This window comes from Lygodium microphyllum, chromosome 28 (genome assembly GCF_053477565.2).
Source record: "Lygodium microphyllum isolate KBCC chromosome 28, Lygodium_microphyllum_v1.1.10, whole genome shotgun sequence".
NCBI classification, from domain to species: domain Eukaryota; kingdom Viridiplantae; phylum Streptophyta; class Polypodiopsida; order Schizaeales; family Lygodiaceae; genus Lygodium; species Lygodium microphyllum.
In genome coordinates this window covers 74,403,388-74,430,614 of record NC_141162.1, presented here as the reverse complement: position 1 = coordinate 74,430,614, position 27,227 = coordinate 74,403,388, and the positions used below count along the sequence as shown (strand labels likewise).

Below are 27,227 nucleotides of genomic sequence, written 5' to 3'. Positions count from 1 at the left end.
ATAAGGAAGGGAAAATTGCAGTGCCTAATTTTGGAACAAGCTTATAGCATGGGTAGCAAATTAAGAATGAGGGAATTCGACAAAAGATTGGTCCCTCTAGGTCTCTTGAAGTTGATGACTAGCAAGAGGAAGAGGAAGAGGAATTTGATAACTAGTTTAAAGATTATGTGAGAATACAACTGAAATGCTTGTGCAATTGGGAAAAGATCCTCAGTTTATGCTCTTTTTATACCCCTTAAAAGACGGTAGCAAAGGCAGAAAGAGTCTTTAAAGAGCTTCCAAATAGGAAGATGCACAGAAGGAAGCCAACAACAACAACATGATGTTCCAAATGTGGGTAATGAGCATAAGCAAAGGATGGTAGTGGGGCAATTGATGCATATGATGATCAAGTCACATTTTTCTTGAACATGTTACTTGACAAATACTTCCATTTTATCTAGTACATTATCTCACTACCTAGATTGCCAACTTATGAGTTTGAGTGCTAGTTCTTGCGACCCAATGGTCACCCTTATGTATTCATCTTATTCTGTAATGAAATGGCTATTTTCACTTTAAATATGTATTCTATGATCTATCATTTAATGATTTATGATTTTTGTTATTTAAAAAATAATCTTAAAAATTTTTAATACTAATATCGTACCATACCTTATAAAATCATAAGGTACCAATTAGTACCGTATTTTATCATACTGTACCATATCGTATCTTTCATACTTGACAACTATGATGCAAGGGCACCATGTTCATTAAGACCATCGATGCCTTTGCCTCAAGTCTTACTATCACAAGAGCTTTTATTTGGGAGTACATGTGATAGGTGATCATGGACATAGGACTCCAGAATGTGGTGCAGGTAGTAAAAGATAATAAAAGCAATTGTGTTTATGGGATATATGCTTGAAGAGTTTTCTAGCATAATATGGACTTCATGTGCAATCCATTGTCTTGTTTATTAAAGGTGTTGGGTAAATATCTTGGGTGGATGATATCTTTAAGACGGCAACAAGTATGGTAAGATTTATGAAGAAGAGGCAATCTGCTACTAGGATGTTGCGAGCCAATAGCACACTTGAGCTATTGAAGCTTGGTGCCACTAGATTTGCTTATATGTTTATTGTATTGGAGAGATTGATACGAGTCCGTCTAAATTTGATACAAACCATTGCATGCCAAGAGTGGCTCACATAGATTGAGAGAGAGTCTTCAAAGGCTCTTGCTTTTAGGCATAATATTTTGAATGAGAGTTATGGGGTTGAGATAGAGGCATTGGTAAAAAATCTCACTCTGATTTATATGATCTTGTGTATCATTGATATGGAGGGAAGTGCTTTGGGTCTTTTATATGAGTATATGGATAAAATTGCAAGGCTTTGCTTAGCAACAACTTTTTGTCCTAAGATAAGTTAGTTACTATTTACCTTTCATATATGTAATATGGATAATTGTTTAGTGTTAACGACTCATCGATGATTATTCTAAGTTCTAACTTATTTTATCTATGATTTATTATTCATCACTCTTAAGGGTTGATGAGATTCATGCAATGTGAAATGCACGATGGGATTGATTCTATAAACCAATCCATGTTGTCATGCATATATTGTATTCTCTTTAGTACAATGAGGAGCAATACACTAGCAGGGAGTTGGAGGGCTTCATGGAGTACATGAGATGTCTCATAGGGAATGATCTAGATATGATGAAGAGAATAAATGATGATTTATTGGTATTTCATAATCATTCTCTTCATTTTGGCTGACCTATAGCTAGGCTTCGAGAGACGCAACTTGAGTCTATCTCTTAGTGAAAGAAATATGACAATTGTGCTCTTACTTTGGTATGTGAGTTGTGCCTTTTATATTTTGATAATCTAATACATTATATAATCTAGATTTTATAATCTATTGGCTACTTAAATGTTGATTTTATGGCTTACGAGAGGAATTGGAGCACATGGCTTCTCTTCCACACCAAAAGAGAAACAAACTCACAATAATCCAGTTGGAGCGTTTAGTGTTTTACAATTGCAATCTTCAGCTTTTTGAGAGGACTACTTTGTCCCTTAAGTCTTCATAGGTAATGAATTGTAAATTGTAATATGTATGAATATTAAACATGTTGGAACTTTTGTTATATCTTTGTCTTGTTCACCTTTATCGGTAAATGCCAACAAAATTGATATAAAGAATGTGTGTGATATTCTGGAGATACCATAAGAGGAGTGGAATATCTACTCTATGGGAAGCTATCAGTACTTGTCTATGAGATGCTGTGGGCCTCCAGAGATAGACCAGTTAGACAAATCCTCTGGAGTTGAGCAGTTCGCCAACTGTGATGATTGACCGATGGCAGTGTGGGTTTGGCCTCACTAGAGCGTGTGCTAGTGGTTGCCACCACTCTACTTTCCTTGTTGGGAATGACTCAACTGGGATGGGAGGATTCGATTCTTGGATTTTGGCTATGTGCCTCTTACCTTCGATTGATAGTCGTTATCATAATGGCCAATCTTTTAACAATGTTAACAATACGTATTCTTCTTAGGTACATTATGTCATCCAGGTTTAAGAGTAGATTGAGGGGTTTCTTGGAATTCACTAGCCTTGTTTTGATTTTGATTTTGATTTTGATTTCAATTTTGTTTGCCCTTGCCTTGTTTTCCCCTCTGAGAAGATGCAACTAGAGCTTCCTCTATTGAGGATGTGTTATAAAATTGATTGAACAACTATGCATAATGCAATAGTTAATAATTGAACTCATAAAATGTGGATATCTAAGGGTGTAAAATCACTTGTTGCACAAAATCGAAATATTTTCTTGACAACTTGTTAAGAAACAGGGTAATCTGATCATGAGAGGACTTAGGAGTCCCATGGTTAAGAACTTAGTGAGACGATATCGATACTTAGCCAACTTGACTTTCAAGTCATCCTTGTCTGTGATTTTAAAGTTTTGGAGCTCATGATTCAAATTGATGTGACAAGTCCTATCCTGAGCCGTATAGTAAGTGTGCCCAATACTTAGATGCTAAGTCAAAATGCTGAAGCTGAGAGTGAAACTCAGGCAAGAAGCCCTGTATAAGCTCAATAATAGAGGTGGTGTTACGAGCCTTCCACGAGCAGATGACCTTGTATGGAACAATTGCAAGATTAGATTGGGTTTCCAACCCTTGCGTTAAATCCCATATGTTTTTTGAGAGTCTAAGATAGGCTTCATAAAATTTGACCAAGTGGTATAGTTTGACCTATTGAAACAAGTCTTATCATTAGATGAATGCTTGGTAGATGAGGAGCTTGAACCATGAAGTGTATGTGAAGATGGATAGGTGGGATAGTGTGGAGGATAAGTTGGTGGTGGATTAGAAGAAGGAAGGGGTAAAGGTGGATAGGCAAAAATAGGTTGCTGATGTCCAATGAGTGCTGATTGTTGTAGAGGTACCGAAACGAACATAGGTCGATACGATATTGGAGATGGAGGTGGAGGCTCTAGGATACGATAGCCCAGTCCAAATGTCAGTTGGGGCACAATACAATGATCGGATGGTCCACTAGGTAATGCCATAGAGGCAAATTGCGATATCAAACGATCCATACTTGAGTATATCTAGGATGCACTCCTAGATGGATAACTCAAAGTGTAGGAGGAAAGTCGAGTCTCCGTCATTAGTACACTACTCAAAAATAGGTATATAGAGGTCCTAAAGACTGTGTGTAAATGTGCAGAATTTCCCTAGTGTGGTGCATGGTGAATAATGTGGTGTGCTTAATGGAAGCGGAAAGGAAGGTGTAGCGGAAGATGAGGGACGGATGGGTGGGAGCCCAAATGGATTTGTGATGGATGTTGTTGTGGGAAACATGGTTGGTTTCTTTTGTTCATTAAATGCATTAGATAAATATGCATCTGTGCCAATTTGACTATGAAAGATAAAGTTATTTGAAGGAAAGGGAAGGGATGGAATACTTACAAGTTCTTTTTTCTACTTCTTAGCTAGTTTTGAGTTTGTAGAGAAATATCTATTTTTCTCATTACTCAATAAACCAAAGGTTGATTTGAAGAGTTCCTTCTTAATGAGCATTCCTCAATCCAACAAAAAATACAAAATCAATTGGTATAGAATTTGAAATAATAGGCTTTGTAGTTGGCATTGGAGAAAAGATCTGCTGTGGAAGTGATATGTAATCCAAGCCAGGTTCCACTTGTGGATGACTAGTCCATAGTGGAGATTTCGAAGGATCCGCAAGATTGTTAGTTCTGTACACCAAGTCTAAAGGAGAAAACTCAAGCTTACCTTTAACCTCTTGCTGAGCTCTATGCACAAGGATAAGATTATACTTAGCGACATAAATCTGATATAGTGTGTGGACTCCATAGTAGTTCGATAGTTCTTCGCCCATATCAGATCAGGAAGAAGGAAGCTAGGAGGCCCACTCTTGATTGTTTTAGTCCATGTTTAGCTTTGGAGATTGGAGTGGTGTTATAAATGTATTCGAAGTCATCTAACCCTTTTGTTGTTCTTACTTTTGCAAATGAGCTTTCCGATCAATGGCCAAGGTTTCTTAGAGAGTACCTAGCTCTAATACCATGTGAACAAATGCTCTAAATGCAGAAAACACAAAACCAATCATACGACAAAGCATAGACCAATAAACAAAGAACACAGTGAGAGTTAGGGTAACTTAGAGAGAGTGAACACAATGAACAATGAAGTGAATGAATATTGAATATGCAATGCTCATGTAGCAAACACACTATGTGGTGAATATTGAACCTCGAACTCTTGTATCTTTGGGATCGAGGTAGAGGTTATGAGCTGGAGAGTGTGTCGTACTTTGAAAAGATCCCCAAACGCAGCAAGGTAGTGTTTGTGTGTTGAACACTAGCAAATGCAGCTAGGGAAGATTGGACCTGATGTAGATAGCAGTGTAAGAGAGAGAAAGAATAAAAACGTAGGTACCTGAGGAGAGAAAAATTGAGCGACAGTTGTTGGATGCAAATGTAGATAGAGGAGAGAGAAAGTCAAGGTAACATACACAAATAGAAAATGCAGCCAAGGGAGGAGAGAGAATGTTAGGGCGGTAGCTTCAAATTGTAAACGCAAACTCCAAAAGGGTGTGGGCAATTGGGCGACATGTAAAAACTGTAAATCGTTAGTGAAGAGGAGTGGCCAATAGTAGAAGAGTCTCCAGGTGTTCTCACTAGCAATAAATGAAGGAGATGGAGGCTAAAATCAGGCGGCTAGATGTAGTTGATAGTTGTGGGAAGCTCTAACCGTGACGTCTTTTGTGAACGGGATGTGGGTAGTGGAGATTCGGCTCCTAAAACTTGCAAAAACAAGATTAAGGAAGTGTGGTGGGTTGCATGCCTATTTATAGAAAGTTTGGGGCACCGAAATTAGGGTTTTGCATGGAGGACATAGTAACTCTCTAGGATTGCATTTCTTTTTAAAATAAGATGGTTTCTTTATTAATTAAGTGTGTTTTGGGGTTGTTTAAGTCAGGCTAATGTAATTTTACCTCAACATTGGAAACTCATGTGGACACATAGCAAGTGCTTTGCTCCTTTTATGCTTTTTATGAGTGTGGAGTCCTTCTCTTTTTTATTAGCTGAATTTCAATGCTTTCTTCGATTTGCCAGTGGATGACAGCCATCTTGTTGGGAGATTGTGCGGAGGAAATATTTCTGGATCCTCGAGGCTTCTATGAGGTTATGTCGAGATTAGTGAAGGATTGGTATGATCTTTTGGGTAGGTTGCCTCTCTTCTTTGATAAATAATTGGTGCATGTGGTGCATTGGGGATTCATAGCCAATTTTCAATTTTTGCTTAAACATCAATGTCCAGGATGGGTTTGTAAAAATTACACGGCGCATCGAACAAAATTTGAGAAAGAGATAGAAATATAGAGTACACAACAGATAAGAGGAGAATTAGAAACTTTCTTTAGCTCCAAACAACTGATACAGAGATGACTCTGTCCACCCGTGCGCTTCCACAGTGAAGCTTAGATGGTGATCTAGAGAGAAGATAGGTGAAGAGCTTAAGGCTAGTTGGAACAACTCTGACTGGGTGAAAGATAGATGATCGATGGCTGTGAAGGGGTTTAGCTTTTATAGCCCGTGAAGGCGGTTAGGTCGGCATGACTGACCTACCATACGAGCCTTCACTAGTCGGCCAGGGAATATTCCCTTTACTGTCAGGTCGAGGGCGTTGCCCCTGGACCCCTGCTAAGGGGTCCACTAGCCCCCTTGGGACCCCCCAGCCCGGACCCCAAAATAGGGGCCCCTTTTAACTCCCTTATCCCACAACTCAACGCAATGTGCCTCGAGTTGCTACCAACTTAAGTACTCAGTCCAACCCAAAGATTAGACCCACAATGGTCACCTTTTTGCCATCCGGTCACATAGACCTCATCTGTTATACAAGTTAGGACTCAACCAATGTCCGGGCTCACATTTGGCTTCTCCTCATAATGGGGGCCTTACAACTTTGAGCACCATGGATCATTGGTGGTACCTTATGAGGGTGGGACATTGAGCATATCTAACACCCCCCTCAATGTTCACCCATAGGTAAACTATCTCCTTTGCTCAATGTTGAGTCTCTGAAGATGAACTTGAAGCAGATCCTTCGTAAGTGCTTTGGTGAAGATATCCGCTCCATTCTCCTCTGTTGGACAGTAGACCAGTTTCACTATCCCATCCTCCATCAAATCGCGCACATAGTGATACTGGATCTCTATATGTTTGGTGCGTGCATGAAACATTGGATTTTTGGCAATGGCAATACAACTCTGATTGTCACATCTCAACACAATTGGTTCTTCATCTTGCACTCCCATATGCCATAGGATTCTTCTCAACCATACTGCTTCACATGCAGCAAATCAAGTTACCTTGTACTCTGCTTTGGTAGAAGACAATGCCAGTGTTGGTTGCTTCTTACTAATCCAAGAGAAAATTCCTGAACTCAAAGAGAAACAATAACCAGAAATTGACTTTCTGGAAGTACTGTCTCCTGCCCAATCTAAGTCACAATTTCCCATAAGAGAAGTTCCGAAACTGTATGTGATACCATAGTTAAGAGTTTCCTTCAAGTATCTGAGCATCCGCATCCCAGCCTTCCAATGACTCTCATGAGGTTTGTTTGAGAACTTGCTCAAAACACCAACAACAAAACTGATATTTGGTTTGGTATTACGCAAGTAGATCAGACTGCCGGCCATCCTCCTGTACCTTCCAATGTCTGCCAGTGCTGATGTATCCTCAACGGATAACTTTGCATTCACCTCCATAGGTGTAGCTATCTCCTTGCACTCGGTCATGCCAAATGCCTTCAAGATCTCCCATGCATACTTCTTCTGAGAGATGAAGATCTTTTCTAGCTCTTGCTAGACTTTAATTCCCAAACAATAGTGTAGCAAGCCCAAGTTTGTCATTTCAAACTCAGAACTCAAAGCCTTTCGAGTTTGGTTGATCATATCTTCATAGTCACCTGTAATAAGAAGGTCGTCCACATATAGGACAATCACTACAGACTTTTCACCATCCCTGTATACATACAAGTTAGCATTTGAGGCACATCTTTTGAAGTTAAAGCTTAAAAAGAACTTATCTATCCACTGGTACTATGCTTTGGGGGTTTGTTTCAGCCCATACAATGCCTTCTTTAGCTTACACACTTTGTTTTCAAAATGGGGGGCCTCAAACCTTGGTGGCTGAGCCACGTATATCTCCTCCTTGAGGTCACCATTTAAGAACACTGACTTAACATCCATTTGGTAAACTGGCCACTGCAAGTACTATGCGAATAGTGGTCATTTTGGCAGTTGGAGCAAATAACTCTTGAAAATCAAACCCTTCAACCTGTGAAAAACCCTGTGCAACCAGTCTAGCTTTGTACTTTTCTAAAGTACCATCAGCCTTGTACTTTACTTTCCAGATCCACTTGGTGCCAATAATCTTTTGCTTTGCTGTCCGGTCCACTAGCTCCCAAGTGTCATTCTTCATTATGCTGTCATACTCAGCTTGCATAGCTGACTTCCATGCTGGATCTACAAGTGCTTCTTCTAAGTCAGTTGGTTCCTTTACTTCTCTCATAATCTCAGCCATCAAGGCCATATTAACTATGTGAGTAGAAGCCCTCCTTTGCTCCTTTATTCTTTGAGACCTCCTTGGTCCGTCTACCTTCTCCTCAACAGATGTGGGCATAGGATTATTGTGATCATAGAGCTGCTTCACCCAACGCGGCAATGGCTTTTCCGGTGGGGTGATGTCAGGTTGGTGAACTTTTTCCTCATCATCTGAAGATGATGTTTCCTCCTCCTTAAGGATAGGGACAGCTCTCGGGACAGGTTCATAGTGGACTACTTCTTCGCTTGATGATAACGTGGAAGAACTTGTCTTCTCCTCCTTCACTGTATGTAGCTGTTCCTTGAACACCACATTACGGCTTGCGATGATCTTCTTTGCCTCTTGGTCATATAATTTGTAAGCCTTCTGCTTATCACTATAACCCAAGAAGATACATTTTCTGCTTTTTGGTTGTAACTTGATTATCTTCTCATCTGGAATATGTGTACAACATTTATATCCAAAAATTCTAAAGTGTGAGACAGATGGTTTCTTACCAGTGTAAGCCTCATCAGGTGTTTTTCCCTTGAGAGTCTTTGTGTAGCTCCAATTTAAAATGTAGACTGCAGTATTAACAGCTTCAGCCCAAAAATGGTTAGGCAATCCCTTGCCCTTTAGCATGTATCTTGCCATCTCCACAATGGTGCGATTCTTGCGTTTCATAACACTGTTCTGCTGAGGTGTATGAGGCGTCGTCAACTGATGCTTGATCCCTTTGCTCTTGCAAAAGTCTTCAAATTCCTTTGAGTTGAACTCACCACCACTGTCTGTTCTAAATTTCTTCACACTTTTCCCTGTTTCATTCTCAACAAGTTTTAGCCATTCTTTAAACTTACCAAAAGCTTGAGCCTTATTACGAAGGAAGTACACCCACATCTTCCTACTGTAGTTGTCGATAATCAACATAAAATAAGAAGATCCCCCCAAGGCCCGTGTAGGCATCTTTCCGCACAAGTTAGCATGCACCAACTCTAGAGAAGCATGTGCTCTATTCTTGCTTTCTTGTGGAAATGCCTTTCTCTGTTGCTTGCCCATCATACAAGCTTCACATGGTTTCTTCAATTTAGTCATTGCAAGTAGGTGAGCAATTATACCTTGCTTGTGCATCTCCTTCAACACATGTGTCCAAACCTTTCATGCCAAAGCTTACTTGTGTCCACTCCAATGGTGGCTGTAAGAGTACCGAGCTCATATAGGTTGTTCCTTCTTTCTCCTTTGCCAACAACTTTGCCATCACTGTCAAGAATTTTTGCACCTGCCTTTTTGAACCTCACTTTATAACCAATATCAGTTATGGCAGCAACTGATAAGAGATTTCTCCTAATTTCGGGAACATACAACACATTTGAAAGCTTTTTGACATCACTATTTGCAGCAACAAATGAAATAGTACCTGTGCTCGTAGCAGGGCATTTTGCATCATTTTCAACTGTCACAGTGATGGATTCTTGTAGAGGCTGCATAGAACTGTATAGACCTTTCTTGTTGGTCATGTGACGGGAGGCCCCACTATCCAACATCCATGAGTCAGTGGTAGATTCTTCTTGCGCCGAGGAGCACACCTCCTCAATGGTTGCCATAAATAACTCCGACTCTGCTTCAGCCGTATTGGCTGTCTCTTTCCCTTTACTTTTAAGAATATCATTCTTTCCATCTGCCTTCTTGACACGACAATCTGCAATTGCATATTCTTTCTTCTTGCAGTAGAAGCATTCTTCTTGAAACTTCTTCTTACCGCCCTTCTTCTTTTTGTCACCATTATTTTTGGTTGAGGAACCACCTTTGTCTTTTGCATTGATAGAGAATGCAACATCTCCATTGTTGCTTCCTTCTCAGGCTTTCAGCCTCAACTCCTCCTTCAGTAATAATGCACAAAACTCCTCAAAACTCAAAGCTTGAGGTCTCACTTGAGTATTAAGGACAGTTACTAGTCCATCAAACTTTTGTGGACAAATCCGAAGACACCTCCGAGCTAGCTCCTCACTAGTCTTTTGTATCCCAGCACCAACCATCTGGTCGCGTAGATTCTTAATCCGAGTGATGAATGCTTTAGTTGTTTCTCCTTCAACAAACTTCTCCGCTGCTAGTTGATTCTCCAAGTTTTGAATCCTTGTTTGGTTTCGCATTTCATATTGACTCCTTAGTACATTCCAAGTCTCTGATGCTTTGGTTGTATGCTGAATCAAAGTCAGAACGCTGTGAGAACAGCTTGTAGCTAAGGCACACAATGCATGTGCATTCCTTCGTTTCCAAGCTCATAGAAGATCTGCATTCGGAGGAATCATCACAATACGATTTGATGGGTCGGGGATAGGCTGTGGTTCTACATTAGTCCCTAGCACAGTCTCCAAAAGCTCATAAGAATCAAGGATAGTTGTAATTTTGACTTCCACAAGGTATAGTTTGTATCATCTAACTTGCCTTCGCTGAAGGTTGGTGGACGAATCCTCAGTGGTTGAATAGCTGGTACAGCAACACCACCTCCTGCACCGCTTTTTGATGCGCCAGAACCGCTTCCGGAAGACGACATTGTTCCTCTTTGCTGTTGAAGCTTTTGTCTCTTGTATACTCTTCGATCCCTAAGGGCTCTGATACCATGTAAAAATTACACGGCGCAGCGAATAGAATCTGAGAAAGAGAGAGAGATAGAGATAGAGAGTACACAACATATAAGAGGAGAATTAGAAAATTTCTTTAGCTCCAAACAACTGATACAAAGATGGCTCTGTCTACCCGTGCGCTTCCACAGTGAAGCTTAGATAGCGATCTAGACAGAAGATAGGTGAAGAGCTTAAGGCTAGCTGGAATAACTCTGACTGGGTGAAAGATAGATGATCGATGGCTGTGAAGAGGTTTAGCTTTTATAGCCTGTGAAGGCGGTTATACTGACCTACCATATGAGCCTCCACTAGTCGGCCAGGGAGTATTCTAGGGAATATTTCCTTTACCGTCGGGCCAGGGGCGTTGCCCCCAGACCCCCGCTAGGGGGTCCACTGGCCCTCCCAAGACCCCCCCAACCCGGACCCCAAAATAGGGGCCCCTTTTAACTCCCTTACCCTGCAACTCGAGGTAATGTGCCTTGAGTTGCTACGAGCTTAACTACTCAGTCCAACCCAAAGATTAGACCCACAATGGTCACCTTTTTGCCATCCGATCACATAGACCTCATCTGATATACAAGTTAGGACTCAATCAATGTCCGGGCTTGCATTTGGCTTCTCCTCATAATGGGGGCCTTACAACTTTGAGCACCATGGATCATTGGTAGCACCTTATGAGGGTGGGGCATTGAGCATATCTAACAGGGTTGAGATTGAAAATTGCTTGGCAGTTTATTGGTCCCTATTAAAGGATGCAATGGCAGACAAGAGGCCTGATTGGTTGAGAGAGGGTTGCAATGAGATAAATTTAATGAGATGGCTAGATTGGGGTTGCAGACACATGTTGTGGGACACTACACAGAAGAGGCCTGATTGGTTGAGAGAGTTGCAACGAGACAAATTTAATCAGATGGCTAGATTGGGGTTGCAGACCATACATGATGTTGATATTCCTAGTCAGCCTCATCTGTTTTCTTTCCAATTAGCCAATACTTCTGGGTGCCTAGAGGCTACAGCTAGATATGGTTGACCTTGCAGGAACTGCTCAGCAGCATAATGAGAAAGAGATCAGCTAATTAGATTTACCATAAGATGGTGGAGGATAAGAGATAGGCCATTAAGAAAGCCAACAAAGTATGGCATGTTTGGGATAGTTGAGGAAAGTGGTGGGTCAACTGTGGAAGTCCAAGATTCCTTGTCAAGAAAAAGTTTTCATATGGAGGCAGCTTATTGGAGGTCTTCCCATGGGGCATGTGTTGCATGCCTGCAAGATCTCCCATGGCCATTGTTGCGATATACATGGTAAGACCCCGATTCATCTTTTCATGTCCTACCTAGTTGTGATATAGATTTGGAGCTTTATTTCCCATGTGTGGACATCAGTGACGTAGCAATGAACGGCCATTGGTTCTTGGGTGGTTATGGGCAAGATGCTTTCTTTGACCACTTTGTAGCCAAATCATCCTTGCCTTTTCCATTTTCTAAGATGGACTGCTCTCTGGCACATTTGGTGCACCCCTAATGCCTTTAGTTTTAATTCAGCCTCAGGTATCCATGGTCACATAGCCCGTGTTCAAAGATTACTGTTATGGCAGATTTCTTCCATGATTTTGGCTGACCTGGTCCTTACTGAAGTGGCTACTCCATGGCTGCATATTTTTTTACTCCACTCGTGTTGTGCCCCTCACATGATATTTGTGTGCCATGTTTTGGTAGTCTTTCGGCTTCACTTATGATTGCTGTGATTTTCTTTGGCTGGCCAGAAGGCCTGATGTGAATATTCTCATTTAATTTAAGCTTCTTCACAAAAAAGAACGAGAGGTGGCTGATGGCAGGATATTGTCACTAGAAAAGTTAGTGAGTAGGAGAGCCTTGATATCAGCATTTCCAATATGGCAGTAAGGAGGCGATTGCAGAGCAGCTTTCGTGGATGGATTGTGGGCAGCTTCTTTATGATTCTAAGTCTGTCTCACTGGGATTACAAGGAACAGCATGCTGTAAATAAGGCATAGATATTCAACAAGCATTGCTGTCTTTTCTTTTCAAAGAAGACACCTAGAGCGTTGCTTTTTCCTCCACAGTTTGAGAGGAGGAAAGCAATTTGCTAGGGACTAATCTTCAAGTTCAGAATCTGAGTTACCATTAAGAAGGGTGGATTTTGTTAACAGTAGGCTAGTGATAATAAACTTGGATTTCCTTATTCAAGCATGTTACGAGACTTCACCTCAAGGTAGATCCAACTTTAACAGCTTTAACAGATACCAGTGAAAAAGAAATGGATTTATGTTTGTAAGGTACACTGCAGGAACTTTCAAAAACTGCAAATGAAATCATTGAGAACTTTTATTTCTGGCATGTGGTCAATGCTCTTTATAGAAAACAGTAATTCTTCCAGCATACTGATGCAGGTTAGGACAGAAGGTAACACCAGCAAAAGCAGGTGAGTATCAATCTTGTTTGGATTAGTGGTGCAATAACCAACAAAAGTACATATATTTGAATACTCACTTTAATTGATACAGGGTAATATCATTTCTAATATTTCCTATGCTACAGAAAGCACAGTTGTCCATGGAGGGGCTAGAAATTCTGTAGATCTTGATCAGGCAATATAAAGTATCTCAATGTCGATGGAAAAGAGCGTCTTTTAACAAGTCCGTTTTCCTTGATTTCTGAAAGTTTAATCTGAATGTAGGGTGATTCGTCAGACAAGAACAGTTTTAACAGCACCGGAAGTGAAGAAGTGAGCCACAGAAAACCTTTACCACACCACTTTGTAAGTTGAAGTTCGACAACATTTTGACTGAGCTTGCTGCTGCATCCAAGATAATGTAGGTTGATGACGATGTGCACCGTTTGTCTTCGACTGTGTTGAACTCTTAAGAGGCTTTACTTCACTAGCCTTGGGTTCGATGATTATGTGTAGACGGCATTTACTAATCTGAAATTTTTGATAGGAGGGAGGCATAGATCTCAGATCATTAATTGCATTCCTGTCACCAGCTTCTGTGGTAAAGTCCCCTTTTAATATTGCCTTGTTAGCTGAATCTAACCTGCGTGAAAACAGGGATCATCAAAAGATTACATGATATTTTGCAGATCTTTGAGAAGGACACGCTATGGAATTTCGATTCTACCATGGAAGAGGTGTGACGTCATTGCCAAGCTTGCAAACAAGTTCTAAGTGAAAAGAAAATGTTGAGCTTTAATATGTTTGGTGCGTGCCCTTTCTAGATTTCGTATCTTCAAGTTCAAGCAAGGCCCAAAATCAGGCACTAGCTATGCTGAAGTCAACAACGAAAATAATGAAAGGTTTCACGTGTAGAAAACAAGAACTATGGCCCAACATGGAGTCGCACCCCCATTATCTAATGATTTCAAAAGAAGAGGAAAAACAAAAAACAAGGATTCCAAAATTATTTGAAGCTATATTTACTTGAGATACAAATAATGGCATAGCCTTTGTCATGTGCAATTAAGTCCAAAGCTGTGTCTAGACTCCACACTCACTGCCTAAAGTTGCTTGTAAGACATAACCAGGTGCTCAGCGTCTAGAGATAGAGGTGCAGCCACCGTAGGACCAACCCACTTCCAAAGTGTTTTCGACAAAGAAACATTTACAATGTGGATGTCTAGGTGAAGTTTCACAATAGGATTGTTAGCAAAAATTCTATCTTGCTCTCATACAAATTTTGAAAGATTAACACCTACATATTCCTCATTACAATCACTTAATAGATCAACACTCATTATTAATTACACTCACCTAATCTACCGGTTACTATATATCATCGAATATTATTACTTGTCGAATGGTATACCCATCGAATGGAGCAGATCCAAATTGTTGGTTGGCATGAAGCTCTTAATGATGCATGACTTTTAAGATTTTTTGAGCATGGTGTTTTAGGATTTCTTGGTGGGGGAGTCTTAGGACTTGAGGTTTCAATGGGCAAGGGGGGAGGGAGTATTAACTTAAGGTCTCAATGGGGAAGGGGGGAGGTAGTATTAAGCTTTTGGGAGGTGGTTTGGTTTCCAGTGGGGGGTTAAGTTGGGTTTAACTTTTTTTTTTTTTTTTTTTTGGAGAGGGGAGGGGAGTGGGGAGCATTAAGTACTTGGTATGTGGTTAGGGTTCATGTGGGGGGTCATGTCAAGGGGTCTAGCAATTTAGGGGCGGAGGGGTTAGGATTGATGGGGAAAGGTTGCTATAATTATTGAATGGGGATTATGTTTTGGATAGAGGGGGTTAATGTTTTAGGTGAAGTTAGGGTTTAGGTCTGGTTTGGCATCTTGAGGGTTAGGGAGTCATGCCTCAAAGTTTTGGTGGCACATGGTAAGAGAGCATTGAGATAGGGAGATTGGTTTTTGTCAGTGGGGAGCTTAGTTTGGTAAGGGTCTCGTATGTGTGTGTGTGTGTGTGTATAGAGAGAGAAAGAAAGTTATATTAACGTCTACAAAAGGTCAAGTTGGCCTATGAGACCAAAAGGTTGCATACAAAATGTTCGGAGAGTTTTCCAAGTCCCAGTAAAGCTACTATTTAGTGTTATGGTGAACTAGAGGTAGAAAACGGTATACAGACTCGATATAATCTAGAGAGAGAGAGAGAGAGAGAGAGAGAGAGAGAGAGAGAGAGAGAGAGAGAGAGAGAGAGAGAGAGAGCATGGAAAAGTAAAGGATGGAATCAAAGTGTAAACCCTCCTAGTACACATATAGTGCATGCCTACCAAAAAGTGTACTTTACAAAATTCTATGCAAATCATTGAGGATACATCAATACTAGTAGACATTGGGAGGTACAAGAGGTTGGTTGGTGCATGCTAGTACAAGAGGTTGGTACATTGTGTAACACTAGGCTAGCTATAAGTTTGGATGTTGGTGTTTTGAGTAGATTCTCAAACAAATCACAAGAAAGTCATTGGAAAGCAAGGATGCGAGTGCTCAAATACTTGAAGGGAACCTTTGATTATGGTATCACATACCATTTCAAAAGTGATCTTATGGGGAGCTCTAACTCAGATTGGGCAAGTGACCCATGATTTTAGGAAATCAGTTTTTGAATATTGTTTCTCTTTAGGTTCATGAATATTCTCTTGGATCAGTAAAAAGCAACCAATTATTGCATTGCCTTTTATTAAAGTAGAGTACAAGCATGTAAATATGTATGTACATGTCTATTTTATTAACTTATTAGGTTGACTCATAAAATCAAAATAAGATTATATGAGGAACTTTTATTAAAAATAAAAAATGATCTAGCCACGTGTATTAGGGAGACTACATACCTAGTGGAGTATAAATGGAGCTTCAATTAAGAAGAAAGCATGCCATGCTCTTAGAGTTAAGTTAGAAATATGATAGTTTTCTCTTTTTTTTCTCTCTCTCTCTCTCTCTCTCTATATATATATATATATATATATATATATATATATATAAAGTAAAATTTTAATTATACAAGTTAATATTATTTATTATGATGAATGATTAATATTATTATACATACACATTCTCTCTCTCTCTCTCTCTCTCTCTCTCATTAAACAATCATGGGTGCATGCTGGGTCGATGGTCGTGAACACATGGGTGGGTGGGTGGGCGGTCTTAGTTGTGTGGGTTGGGACATGGGGGTCAATATGTTTTACCCTTTTGTGGGGGGGGGGGGGGGGGGGGGACTTTGCACATGCCACGTGTCTCCCTCCCCACCAAAGAAGAAAAAAGCAAATAAAGAGAAAAATTGAAATTGTTTCAAATTTGTGAATACATGTAAATAATAGAAAAGTGAGCATATGATATTGTTATGCGCTATAAAATTAGTTATACTCTCCGATGTTAGTATCAACCAAGTCACCAAGTTACCAAGTCACCATGTCTTTCATGTGATATTGCAAAGTGGTTATCATATTGCAAAATGTGTTGTGATGCCCTTTGGTAGTATACTTAGCAAATTGTGATACATTTTTGTAGCATTACTTGTGACTAGGGTGTTCTTCCTTATGTTATGATTAAAACGCAAAACACTTCACTAGCTACCAATGGGGACTTCATAATGCATGTCGTCAGAAGCAATAATTGCAGTTGTTACATTCGTTGTTGGTTGGATTGCATGAGATGGGGTCAATGGGGGTTTGGCTTGCTCGATTGCATATTGCGAATGATTAGTTGGCTAGAGGGGTAGTTACTATTGACAATAATCGATGTGTTCAAACTATATTTTGTGCTACATTGGAGACTCTTTATTTATAGCAATTATTAGTGTTTAATTTTATGCTCGGCTGTAACAAAAATATACTCGAGTCTATAAGATATTGTACATTTGAAAGATTTCCATGATGATTAATGGTCATAAAACCTTCAAAGGTGAGTGAGTTGTATACATAATTTTATAGGGGTTTTCTTGGTCCTATAGAAGTGTTAAAATAGTAAGTGATTATAGCTCACCAATGCTTATTTCATCTAGTTCGTACTTAGATCTTGCATGATTGGCCTCTAGGTTGGGTTTTGTTATTAATGAGCGTGAGATGGAGATTGTTTTAGTGCACCTTTCAACGGATAAGAGTTGTTGATACTACCATTGAATTTTTCACTAGATATGTTGATAACTTGAAGACCCCTCTTGGCAAGTTCTATTAGGAGGTGTGGAGGATTGGCTCTATGTTGGAAAATTGAAACATTGGGATTATTTGCCTTTTGCATACAAGGTCTTAGCAAAGAGATTGCGTCATCTTTTTGCATCACTTATTTATCCAAACCACTAATTTATTAAGAGAGAAAATAACTATAAGATTCTGATTGTTTGGCATTGACTATGCTAAGAATTCAAATAAAAAGGTGACGATGGTATTGTATATAGAGAAAGCATGTGATCGTGTTGGTTGGTTAACTTTAGTCGATGCTTTATGCAATCTATTTTTTTAGACCTTGAATTGAAGTTGCTTTTATCATTAGTAATGTTGCAATTGCTCAGATTATGGTAAATGGTGGGATCATTAATGCCATTGTCTTGACACATGCTTTGAGACAAAGATCTTTGCTCAACCTGCCATCGGGAACGACACCATCATCTTGTCTCCACTCAATTGGACACCCCTTGATGTTCTCTTATATTTTCCTCATCTTTGTACTCTTTTCTCAATCAGTAATCCCTTGCCTTTATTGATCCTATCTTGTTTTCATCAACCTATTTTTTCATTAGTTCTTAGTCCCTTATTCACTAGCATACTATCAAGCCTACTCTAATCTCTTCCCTCTAACTATCAACAACTATCCTTATCTACCATTTTTCCTTGTCCTTTGCACGTTTGAAAGGCCTTACCTTTTATTATAGCCACGAGTTCCTTGCATTATTCTCCTTGATGGCTTCCTATTAGCATTCTCATCTCACCTCATCAATTATATTGAGCTTATTTAAATTGAGTGGCTCAATCCCTTGACCACCAAAATAACCATGATAGCACTTCTCTAATATATCTTCATGCCATCACCTCATCCATCTCTAAACATGTCTTTTCTCCCTCAACAAACTTTCAATGCTGCAATGGTCATCACTTTGGTGACTTTCTTATCTTGTATAATGAAAAGACAAGATTTCCTAATGATTCATCAACTAGCACAACATTTGTCTCTTTGTATCCACTCATTATCCCAATTCCACTACTATCTTAAGCTCATCTCTTCATCCTTATTTTCAACTCTGTAGGCCAATTCATCACTAATAACTATCATCTTTTGCTCCTCCAACATCTTAGAGTACCTTTATATCTCCTTACATTTTCTCTTTGTATCCATTCATTGTCTCGACTCCACTACTATCTTAATCTTATCTCTTAATCCTTGTTTTCCACTCTTAATGACTTGATCACATACCATACACTCTCTTGGCTCTATTATACACATTTGGCTCTCTTACTATGTGAACTTGGTCCAAAGTTTACATTGAAGCTATCTATAATTTAGTTCTTCATTTCCATTACTCTTCTCTATGTCCATTTCTAAATCTCTATACATCAGTTCCCTATTCCCATATCACCACTTCTCATTGTCAACTCCTAAATCTCTATATATGATCCTATCCTACCACCACATTCCATCCACATTGTCTTTGTGCCCACAACTACTTTTCACTTCCTCATTTCTTTCTATTCTTTCTTATCTAACCATCAACATATTCAATGTTGACTCCTAAATATCTACATATGACCCTATTCTACCGCCACATTCCATCCACATTGTCTTGTGCCCACAATCACTTTTCACATCCTCATTTCTACATATGACCCTATTCTACCACCACATTCCATCCACATTGTCTTTGTGCCCACAATCACTTTTCACATCCTCATTTCTTTCTATTCTTCTTTATCCAATCATCAACACATTCTTCTTCCTCCAACAATCATCTTTCTCTCATTCTATGCTCAATCATCAACCCAGACACTACCTTATAAAGCAACAACTTCACCAACCATCACAAAGGCTCTCTCTAACTAATGGTCTACTTCCTATCTTATCCAAATGAATGTCTACAAATTGTATGTTTCAGCATCCTTGAATTGACAACTTGTCTTTGGTCTCCATCACCAACTATCTTATACTTCCATTCCTTAACCTCCTTTCACATGATTGTCAAAAGCACCTCACTAACCTCTCTATTATTATGGTGTCTAGTCCTATTGGGATGGTCTCTATGTTTGCAAAAGTGGTACCTTATTCTTTATTGTCACCCTTAAAAATTATTTTGTCAAAGCCACATAAACCCAATAGCTTCACTTTACCACCAATTTCTATATATCATCTATCCACATGATGAGCCTATTTGTGATAAGTTATTATCCAACACTGGTCATCATGCAATTCATGGTGATCAACTCTTCATCCACATATCCATATCCATTAACCAAAGCCCAAATATCCTCATCATGAACTTGCACCCCTTGGACCATTGTAAGAAAAAATTGATGTATATGTTTTGCAACTACAAGGATAAGATCTCATGCTGTACTCTTCATTGTAATCTTACTTCTCTTGTAGCTATGATGATTGGTAGAAAGTCTTTGTAGTGAAAAAAGAAAATCTTATTTTCTTTGGAGAAGGGAGGAAAGTTAGAAGATATTGCTATCCCTTTCTAGAGAGGAACAATGGTAGAATGATATAATGTATCCATATGAACATGTACTTGAATAACATCTAGGAAGAAAATATATTGATATTTTGGAGGACTAGATATGATGCATCTAGAACATGTAAAGTATACTTTAGTGGGATAATCTCCATTTCACCCTTTTGAAAAACACCCCATTGAGAATAGTATTCTCCTAGTTTTTAAGGTATCCACCAAGGTATTCTTTAGTGATTTAAGTAAATCCCACCATACTTAAAGAATATATAAAAATAACTTTCTTAAATTAACCCTTTTACATAGGGTTCCTTTGCATAAATTAGAGGATTGGCATGAAGACAATTAAAAACAGTACTTTAAAAAATGAGTTCTTGAAAGCAACTTCGTGTAGCTTATATAGCTTGTCCCCTCCATGACAAATATCCCATCATTGGGATATTCCAACTATTCTAAGCTTTATTTCATTATGGTTCTTATCTATAATTTGCCTCTTTGATACCCATACACTAGATTTGCAGGGTTTCATCTCCATTCTAAGAGCGTCCCTTGGTGTCAAGCTAAAATGGTATCCATAATTCCCAAGCTAAAGCTAAAATCTAGATGTAATAATATATGTAATTCTCAATTCAAAAGCTATAAGAACATGTGGTGACATTTTTTCTTTCATGTGACATTTTTCTCTCTTTCTAAAATTAGTATTACATCTTTCTATGAAAAAACTAAGACATATGAACCTTTCGAAGCACAATTAGTCCCAAAAACCTAAGTGCACATGTTGAAACTTCATTTCTAGGATGCTTGAGCAAATTGATGTACACCAAAGTCCTAGAAATCCTTTAGATAAGATTATCAGAAAAAGGATTAAGAGGATCAAAAAGCAATGCAAGTCTCACTCAAGTACATCAAATCACAAATTTATAAGTAGCCCTTTTATTTCCCTATCAGAAGTTCTTGAAGTTAGCATCAAGTTAGCCAATTAATAGCTTTTTCTTTGGTTGGCATGATACTCACATCCCTAACTCTCATCGATTACCTCTTAAACAAACTTGAATCAATTACAAAAGTTTCACTTCAAAGACACTACCACATTCCACATGCTTTACCCATATTCAAAGAGACACACAAAGAAATTGAACTAGTGTGGTTATTGTAGTTACTCATTTTCTTTAGATGTGGTCAAACCCTGTCACAAGAGGCCTTTGCAATGCATTAATATCATCTCTTATTATGAAGGGTAAGTTCCTTGAGTTGTCACCTTATATTGCAACTTTGCTTGAACTATGAGATATATAAGATCTTTGTAGATATTTCCTTGATGTGACAAATGTTTTATATTTATAAGAGAAGTAAATAATAACAAAGGTACACACTTAAGCAATTTAATTAACACATCATGAAGTTCTTTAAGAAAACTCCAAGAGTTATTGCTTAATTATGGTAGCAATAAAAGCTACATCGTGATGCAACAACTTTGTTTTTGCAAGTTGGAAATGTACTAGTAAAATGGCTACATCTTTTATCTATAAATCCAATTTACAGGCCAATAATATCAAATTTGCAAGTATGGAGAAATCCACAAGTTGAGGACAAGAAAATTACATTTTAGGAAGATTTATCCCTAAATCTCTAATTCTACCAAAAAGCTCCTTGAAAATGGCCCACACAATGAGGAGACCATAATAAGAATGGTGTATGCATGTTTTAGGTCATCTCAACTATTAAAACTCTCACAACTTGCTTCCACATTGGGAATTGATATGTGTTCAAACTCAAAACATGTAGATATATTCACTACAAGCCATGCAAGTCACTTGATATTTTTTCCTAAACTCATGATAGAGTTGCTAATTACGTTAAATGCCAACAGAACATACATGAGGATTACTAATGTCACAATAATGAATATGGTAAGGCTCGTACTTACATGCCATTAAAATGGTTTTTTGAAAGCTACATTAGTAGGTCACAATTGTAGCCTAAAAGCACAATAGAAGTTTGTGTCATTACTAGATCAAATGTCATATTTTCATTCTAGTACTTTGAACCTAGAAAACGGAATACCAATAAATTTTATTCCTATTTGGATATATCTTGCTGTAAATGTTAGTGAACCTTAGAACATTTGAGATTTAATATTTGTAAAAAATTGCATCATTTTACTACTTATATCATAATTGGCCCTTCTTAATGCAAATGCCTTCCATGATTAACCACAAGTAAGAGGATCAATGTTTATGTTAGGTTGTGCTACTTAGGTCTTCAGAGGTATCCTAATTCAAATGTCCTTGATGAGAGATCATTAAGCTTCAAAACCTATCATAGAGGTGGTTCATATTGAGGGTTTTGCTAGAGATATGAATGCCAAACTTGATGGTTTGAATCCCTTGCAAAAGGCTTGATCACAATGCTTTGATGAATAGGGGTTCCTTCTTGTCACTAGGAACACTAATGCTAGATTTTATTGTCTTATTGGCTTATAAGGAGACACTTATATGGTTGAAGGTATAATCATAAAGGATAGCTTTGATGTAGATTTGAAGGTTAGAATGCCCAAAGGATCACAATGTCAAGCTTCAATGTTGTAGGATCCAAGTAGAATCCCAAAGCTTCAATCCACCCTTTAAATAGAGTGCAAATGCTGTGTTGGTTGAGGTTAGATATAAGCTAGAGGCTCCAATGTTGTGTAAAGTAGGTGGAAATGCCATTGATTTACATGTATGTTTTTTTTTCAAGAAGTATATTATTTCAATAATATTAGATGCTCAATGCTTAGGTCAAGCTCATTTGATCAAGGTACATAAACCTCTCTCTCTCTCTCTCTATGAGTGGGTAGTTGAACTTTGAGGGAATGTATGATTGAGGTACAATTGCAAGTTATGATTCAAGAGGTGAAAAGATACTCTCAAGGTGCAAAGTTATGGTGTAGTAGAAGCAACAAGAAAATGTCTAGCATCTTTCTTATTAGAAACATTGAGATTTGTAAGTCAAATCTCAAACCTACAAGTATTGAGTTTATGCTGCTACGTTGTTGAACTCGATACCTATGAGTGAACAGATGCTACTACATTGGACTAGATCACATGCGAGTGATTGAACTAGAGTATATGTTGTTGAATTGGAGGAATTTTTGTTGCCCAATGAACATGCTGTGTTACTCATCAGGATAATGAAGCTTAATATTGAACCTTTCTTGCTATATGCCTTTCAAATTGGTACATTTAGATCCTCAGAAAATGTATATGCATTTGGAGTATTGTGGCCTTATGGGGCCAAGATATAGAGCCGAGGGCCACATTGATGGGGGACTGATTGTGGAGAAAACAAAGCACTAGGGTGGTCCAAAGACTACATACCCGAGTGGTTGAAAGGTTGAGGAGGGTTATGGAGGGACTTGGTGGTAATGAAGTGAGAAACTTAACTGAGCTCAAAGTTAGGAGATTCAAGAAATTGAATCAAGACATTTATGCATAGATAGTCAACCACTTAGTTTTTTTTTGCAATCAAGAGATTTGAGAGACTCAAATTTGAGAGAGAGAGAGAGAGAGAGAGAGAGAGAGAGAGAGAGAGAGAGAGAGAGAGAGAGAGAGAGAGAGAGAGAGAGAGAGAGAGAGAGAGAGAGAGAGAGAGAGAGAGAGAGAGAGAGAGAGAGAGAGAGAGAGAGAGAGAGAGAGAGAGAGAGAGAGAGAGAGAGAGAGAGGGGGGGGGGGGGGAGGGGTCTCAACATTAAGGTCCATAAATATATCATGATGATGTGATCACTAATGTGGGAAAAGATGGTGGATGAATATAGAGGTACATCCCCGTCTTTCACTCATGCACCATGTTAGCATGCACGAGCTCTTACCCACACCCACTTAGTAACACATGGGGGTCAAGACTATGCTTGTACATTGCTTCAATTGTGCATCATAGATGCTATTGTTTGCATAGCCAAAATCAAGTTTGCAATTATACATATGGGCTACTCTTGCCAAGGGACTAGATTTATGCAATATGAAGTTACTCAATCTAAAGAACTCATGATGACAATTTGCCATAAATCTTGGATTGAATACCCCCAATTAACTTTTTAAAACATTATTAGTATCCTATGATGGTATAAGTTCTCAATTAGGAGAAACATTGTAAGTTCACCCAAAATCAAGTTGAATAATAATAGAGCAGGCTCTAATTGCCCACCTTCAACATTAGGGTTTCAAGTGCTTCCAAAGTTAGACAACTTAAAATGCTTAGATAAACATTATATAAAAACAATGTGATATAAGGATAAATTCTGTGTATTTTTGCACCCTAGGCTCAATAGGTATTTAGTTGAGTTGAAAAGTACATCGATTCTTTTTTATGCGATGTTAAACATGAGAAAGGCCAACCTTTGAATATAGAAAGAATTTAAAGCCATCTTGTTAAAAACAAAGGTAGAGAATGTCAAAGAGTGTTGAAGGTTTGTGTGGTGGTCTTATATTGGCTTATTTTATGAAAGAAAAAAGATAACATGTAGCATGATGATGCATATGAAATTGAACTTTGAAGTTCTATTTTGAGTAGGTGAAAGTTTTTAACGATCGATATAAATTTTGATTGGATGTCTTCTAAACTAAATGCATTTTGTGTGATAAAAGATTTGATAAGGAAAGATCTAAGGGAGGATGTTTCCTGATACAACAAGGGCTTATTTTCTTGTGTGAGAAATTTACTCTCATGAGATTTCTAGATCTCCCTTTATTCTCTATAACAAGGTTTAATTTTTGTCAATTCTTGTTAAATTTTTGACAAAAATATTGCAATATTCTCGTAGTATTGCACTAATATTATGTTCAGAGGAGGATGTTTCCGAGACAAGTGTGTGCTACAACAAGGGCTTATTTTCTTGTGTGAGAAATTTACTCTAATGAGATTTATAGATCTCCCTTGATTTTCTATCATAAGGTTTACTTTTTGTCCATTCTTGTTATTTTTTGACAAAGATATTGCAATATTCTCATAGTATTGCACTAATATTGTGTTCATTACTAGTGTTAAATACTAGATGGCCCCATTTGCCTCATTACTCATTTTCTTTAAAGAATTCTAATTAGATAAATGATTGTCATACCCTACAAAGAATGGGTCAAAACCCCTTGTAACTCAAACTCAACTCAAAGTAGGTGCCAAGGTTTCTAGCATGAAAATAGCTATGAAACATATATGATGTGTCAGCATAGATGGGGAGCATTATTTTGAAATATTGATGATGTTAGTATACATTTAGAGAATTCTTTTAAAGTTATTTTGTGAAAAGTCCATTATTCTCCCCACTAGGAATATTTTGGAAGTATGAAATGACATGGCAACTCCATAACTTTGGTTGTGGATAATGTTGATGATTCATGAAAGCAAGAAGAGAGTTGAGCCGATGTAAGAAGGATGCAAGAGAAGAAAAAGACAAGAAAATAGAGGGAAAATGTGGATAATAATGAGCTAACAAAAAACAAAGGTGGATATGAAAGAATTGCTCATCTAGTTGTGGTTCACTTGCCCTCGAGCTACTTCTAGTGAAGTCTCAACTACACACATGAAGTATGATTTTGTATTCTAGGAGTTTACACATACTATACTACTACTAACTGTCAAACAACTACTACACTATAATATATTATCAAAAAGACTATAGTTGGCCATCACTTAGTCTTGGGAAAGAACCACATTCTTGGAGATAAAGAAAGAAAATCTGGCCCATCACAATCATAGTGGACCCTTTCTTGAGCATTGCAGATAAACAAGGTTGTATTGCCCTTGTCCAAATGGATTTGGTGCCTATAATAGATATTTCAAAAGGACCATGCCATCTTTGGTATTTTGCTATGAGGACGTGATGAGATGACATCAATTATTGGGATTGGTGAAGCCCATATTGTGAGTTATAGTCCATTCTAGTCTGCTCTGGCTTCTTTGAGAGGAGCACCTAGGCTCCTTGGTGTGTTCATGGTGATTGCAGTAGTTACCTTCTTCATACAAATGCTTCCTTGACTTGCAGCTAGCCCATTTGATGGTACTCTCATGGTGGACCCCTTGTTTGAGTGTTGTACGTAAATTAGGTCATCTTGCTCTTCCCAAAATGGATTTGGTACCTAGGACATATATTTTAAAAAGGATCATATCATATTTGGTATATGGCTCTGTATATGCAACTACTATGGGAAGGACCCACTTTCTTGGAGATAAAGAAAGAAAAAAGACATATCCAACCGACAAACGGGCATTGTCTAGCTACCTTTGTGCTCTAATTGCCTCTCAGCTTTCAACTTTGACTACATCTTTTTGTATTCCCAATAAGATAATATCAAATCTAAAAATGAGCATGCGTGGGGGGGGGGGGGGGGTATATTCATTTCTTAAGAAAAATTTTAAATTAAAAATACATTAAAAACTTATGTTCATATCATGATTCATGGCCAAGGGTAGATGGGCAGGGAACAATTTTTGGAAGGGCTTATTCCTTTTTAAAAATAAAACTATACTATTCTTTTAAAGATGTATTTTTAAATTCATTTGTTAAAAAACGGGAGCAAGGGTTTTTGGGGGGAGGTGGGGATGGGGTGGATGAGGGGGATGTTCATCGTTGTTCTAGCCACAATGCTTGTAGCCTCTACAGTTGTACCTATAGCATCTATCTTGCTAGACCTCTAGACTTTCCCTATTGCATTGTCGCAACACCTTGGCCCCACCATTGGTCATCATAGCCTCTACCTCCATGAGCCTAGCCCCCCCCCCCCCCCCCCCCACACACACACGTACGCACGCACGCACACACACATCCACACGCACACGCATACGCACATGCATGCACACACACGCACACACACGCACACACACACACACACACACACACACACAGAGCATATATTAACGTCTCACCTATAGGTGCATTGAGTTTCATAGTACATACCTCATGGTTTTAGAGTACACTTGTTAAGATATTGATTATTGGATCTTCCTTTTTGCGTATGGTTATCATTCTCTTTAGTTGTTGTTGGTAGTGGTCATTAGCAAAGTAGTAGTGGCGAATTAGCCTTTCGCAGTTGCAACTCTAGCAAACTCTAGCTTCTAAAAGAAATTGTCATTAAAAAATAAGAAGTGCCACGAGATCTTATGGAAGTTATTGGTTCGTCATCGATCTTCTCTTTATCCTTCAAGGGGCCAATTGGTCATGCAATGATTGGTTGCTATGATGGTGCCTTGTTTTATGCAATCAATGCTTTATCATTAACTAGGGATTCTTGTGATACCTATTTATTCATTCTTGATACATGTGGTTGATGCATCTACTCTTGTTTTGAGCTCAAGGTATCAAGGGAAACCTTCAAGGTATTCATTGTTGGCATAGTAGGTTCTTTCTTTCTATA

At 38.5% G+C, this 27,227-nt stretch overlaps 1 protein-coding gene and 1 long non-coding RNA gene across 3 annotated transcripts in view; one reads left to right on the top strand and one right to left on the bottom strand.

Moving 5' to 3' along the window:
* LOC148011604 (uncharacterized) overlaps positions 1-14,470 on the top strand; it is a 56,183-nt gene extending 41,713 nt beyond the window's left edge. Inside the window, exons 3-8 of one of the 2 annotated variants that reach the window (XM_087670168.1) lie at positions 13,142-13,173; positions 13,290-13,339; positions 13,429-13,509; positions 13,691-13,744; positions 13,833-13,880; positions 13,968-14,044. In XM_087670168.1, coding sequence (XP_087526294.1) covers positions 13,142-13,173; positions 13,290-13,339; positions 13,429-13,509; positions 13,691-13,744; positions 13,833-13,880; positions 13,968-14,012 — 310 coding nt within the window. In that variant the 3' untranslated portion in view covers positions 14,013-14,044. Of the gene's footprint in view, positions 1-13,141; positions 13,174-13,289; positions 13,340-13,428; positions 13,510-13,690; positions 13,745-13,800; positions 13,881-13,967 lie in introns of both variants that reach the window. The other variant, XM_087670167.1, reaches the window with a different exon arrangement.
* Positions 13,175-13,978, bottom strand: LOC148011605 (uncharacterized). The gene is made up of 3 exons (XR_015689299.1): positions 13,871-13,978; positions 13,504-13,786; positions 13,175-13,418 (listed from the first exon to the last, which is right to left on the bottom strand). It is a non-coding gene; the product is annotated as an uncharacterized LOC148011605 (long non-coding RNA).
* Positions 14,471-27,227: the final 12,757 nt, after the last annotated feature.